The sequence below is a fragment of the Etheostoma cragini genome, chromosome 16 (assembly GCF_013103735.1).
Source record: "Etheostoma cragini isolate CJK2018 chromosome 16, CSU_Ecrag_1.0, whole genome shotgun sequence".
NCBI classification, from domain to species: domain Eukaryota; kingdom Metazoa; phylum Chordata; class Actinopteri; order Perciformes; family Percidae; genus Etheostoma; species Etheostoma cragini.
In genome coordinates, this window is record NC_048422.1 from 4204141 (window position 1) to 4207285 (window position 3145).

General features: G+C 37.6%; 1 protein-coding gene across 1 annotated transcript in view; it reads right to left on the reverse strand.

The window, feature by feature from the left end:
* Positions 1–788: 788 nt before the first annotated feature.
* Positions 789–3145, reverse strand: part of dpm2 (dolichyl-phosphate mannosyltransferase subunit 2, regulatory) — a 4087-nt gene continuing 1730 nt past the window's right edge. Inside the window, exons 2-4 of the mRNA XM_034895548.1 lie at positions 2146–2235; positions 1278–1380; positions 789–1165 (exon numbers count right to left, since the gene is read on the reverse strand). Coding sequence (XP_034751439.1) covers positions 1110–1165; positions 1278–1380; positions 2146–2235 — 249 coding nt within the window. The 3' untranslated portion in view covers positions 789–1109. The remainder of the gene's footprint in view (positions 1166–1277; positions 1381–2145; positions 2236–3145) is intronic.

Consider the following 3145-nt stretch of genomic DNA (forward strand, 5'->3'; position numbering starts at 1 on the left):
GCGTTTAGGGCGGGTCCAAATCACCTCTTGCAAGTTTGATGGTCAGTGCGCCGGGCGAAGGGTTCAACTTAGTGTCTTCATTAATCACAGGTGTGTTTTGGCTGTAACATGAAATAAACCAATCAGAGTGTCCTCTAAAAGCCAGGTGTGTTTCTACCTTGATGCATTGCTATTATGATGGCGGATTTGCACCGTAATATTGTAATGTTTTGCTAGTGTGTGTAACAAGCATAGTGTGTGCGCTGTGCATAAGCCAAGGAACATTTTACTAATGCTCTGTTAAAATAGCAATGAAATGATCACTACTGACTTTAGACCAGGTTTTTGTTGGTCAATGGCGAGACCACTTCCCGCTGCCTCCAGCTAGTAATACGCACAGAATTCACCTTGTCCCTGTAAGACCTGCACGCTAATGGGCGACCAGATGGGACGGTCTTGAAATAGCAGGGACATTTTATGTCATTGTGTTTGTGTCCAAAGTTTCATATCTTAAGTTTGTATTTTTATACATTTTATATTATCAGAACTTCAAAATATTTTGATGTTCCTCTGTAATGTTGTGACAATATAACAAATAACTACATATAACTATTTAATAATGTTAGGGAAATCTGTTTAGGTTTTGCTAAGCGTTTCTGGATTCATTTATTTTTTGAAATATATATCGGCTGATATATCGGAATATCAACTATTTGTATCGGTATGAACACTACAGATGTCATAGTAACCGAGATTCACTGAGCAATCTCATAAATATTGGACACATTTAAAGTCATTTTGTTGTTTTATTTTTTTAATGGGATCTTTTATGTTATCATTGTTGCAGTCTATATTTAGTCTTTACAATATTCATTCTCAGTGTCTTTTCATAATCTACCACTCACTGAAGTCGAAGGTTCTCAAATTCGACACATAGCAGATTAAAACTCAGTAGCTGATTTCTAGTTAACAACTTGAACAGAATGGAAAATAGAACCAAAATATAAAATAAATATTGGAAAGCTTTCTTTTTACAATTCTCATTCTGTGAGCATTAACGCTAGGGCCACTAGAGACGGTTTTGCATCAAGGCTATTTTCCCACAATCCACAGCAGTCACTTCAACAAGATTAGTCCACTTTTTTTGGCTTGCGATTTTTCCACATGATAACTGCAGTGAAGGCCCCTGTGGAGAAGATTAGATAAGAGTGGTTATAACATTGTCACGTCATGTTTAATACGTAGAGCATTTAGTGGGTTGTCTGAGGACTCTGCTTTGTATAAGATAGTATACTCACCTATACAGAGGAGCAGTACTACTGCTGCAATGCCAGGCAGAATGACTGAGTACTCCCGAGGAAGAAAATACTTGTGCAGTACGTGATCACTGTCCACAAAAGGCTGAAAAAAAGGACTTATCATTATATATGATTTTAAAAGTTTTCTTGAACATGCTTTAAAAAGACAAATTGTGAAATTGTGGTTAAAATGTGGTCACATAACTTACTGTAAAATATTCAATTATGTATTTATATCTGGGTTGTAATCTGTTTCCCTTTTCATAAAAAAATTTACGGGCGACCAGATAGCTCAGTTGGTAGAGCGGGCGCCCATAAATAGAGGTGTACTCCTGAACGCAGCGGGCCTGGGGTTCGACTCCAACCTGCGGTCCTTTGCTGCATGTCATTCCCCCCTCTCTTTCTCTCCCCCCTTTCATTTCTTTAGCAAAAAATAATCTTAATCTAAATTTTAAAAATTAAGATATTTCCTGCATACATTGATTCAGAAATAAAAGTAGGAATACAAATTTAAAATTCACCAGAATGCAAGACATGAAGTGTTTTATTCTCAAAATTTTAGAGGACAAATGAGGAGGACACACCTTGGACTTTGGGTTGCTAGGCCAGTTTGGATTGGGCCAGATGTTGGTGCTATTTAACTAACATCTCCAAACTGGGCAGGTAAAATAAACATGCACTGGCCATTAAGAAGCTGGGCAAGCCAGCCCCCGTTTTGCATCACATTCAGTATAGTTAAATGGGTCCGGGCTTATCCCCGAACCCCCCCCCCAAGTCCTAGAAACGCCCCTGCACAGCAGAAAGGTTTTAGAAGAAGAAAACGGTTTAGGTCTCCTATAAGGGTTTTAGGGACGTAAACAGAACCTACCAGGATGATGACCCAGATAGAGTAGTATGTAAACAACAGAAGGCTGAAGACAACAAGACTCATGCCAACTGCTTGATCCACTCCTGTAGCCTGAATGTAAAAAACAAAACAAAGAAAAACTGAGCAGAAGGCACGTGGGTGTTGTTTTATGTGGCCGGCATAACTTTAAATCCCAACAAATTTATTTACAATATTGCCTAGAAAAACTGTAATGAGTGTGGGATAACAGTGCAGATAACTAGGGCTGTGCAATTAATCAAATTTTGATTGCATTTTCACACATTACGTCTGCAAGTAAACTCGTCTTGTTTTCTGAATGACATGCACACTTTCACCCCTGTGTGTATATATGTATCAGAATCAGAATCAGGAATACTTTACTGATCCCCAAAGGGAAACTCTGTGCTGCAAACAGTATAAATACCAGAGTAGAAATATAAATAAAGAAATATAAGGAGTGTGGATATGTACGGTATTTACATAATTAACGAGTTGCAATGGTGAAAAGTAATAATAATAATAGTAGCAGTTGAAATATATATATATGTCAGAGTATTTATTCAAAGGGGAATTCAAAAAGTTCAAGGTGTTTTCATTGTTGATTTGTTTAACTGCTTTTCTTCTTTTTGAGATTATTTTTTTAATAGTTTTTCAAGTTAAATAAAGGCATCTTTCCAAAAGTCTTCTTCCATAATCCAGCAGCCCTAGGTGCCCTTAGCTGAATAATTTTTTTTTTTACTTAAAGGACTACTTCTGCATAATGCTGTGGTTTTGTACATCCATGAAGTCAGGTGACAGGCGGGGGAAACAGAGGTTGTTTTCTCACATTTTATGATGTCCTACAGAAGACACCAACCGTTTTCACAAGCTGAGTAGCGCTCCACCTGATCAGTTGATTGACCTTTAAGTGTATGCATCTCTAATTTACAGTGGGTACGGAAAGTATTCAGACCCCTTTACATTTTTCACTCTTTGTTTCATTGCAGCCTTTTTCCAAAAA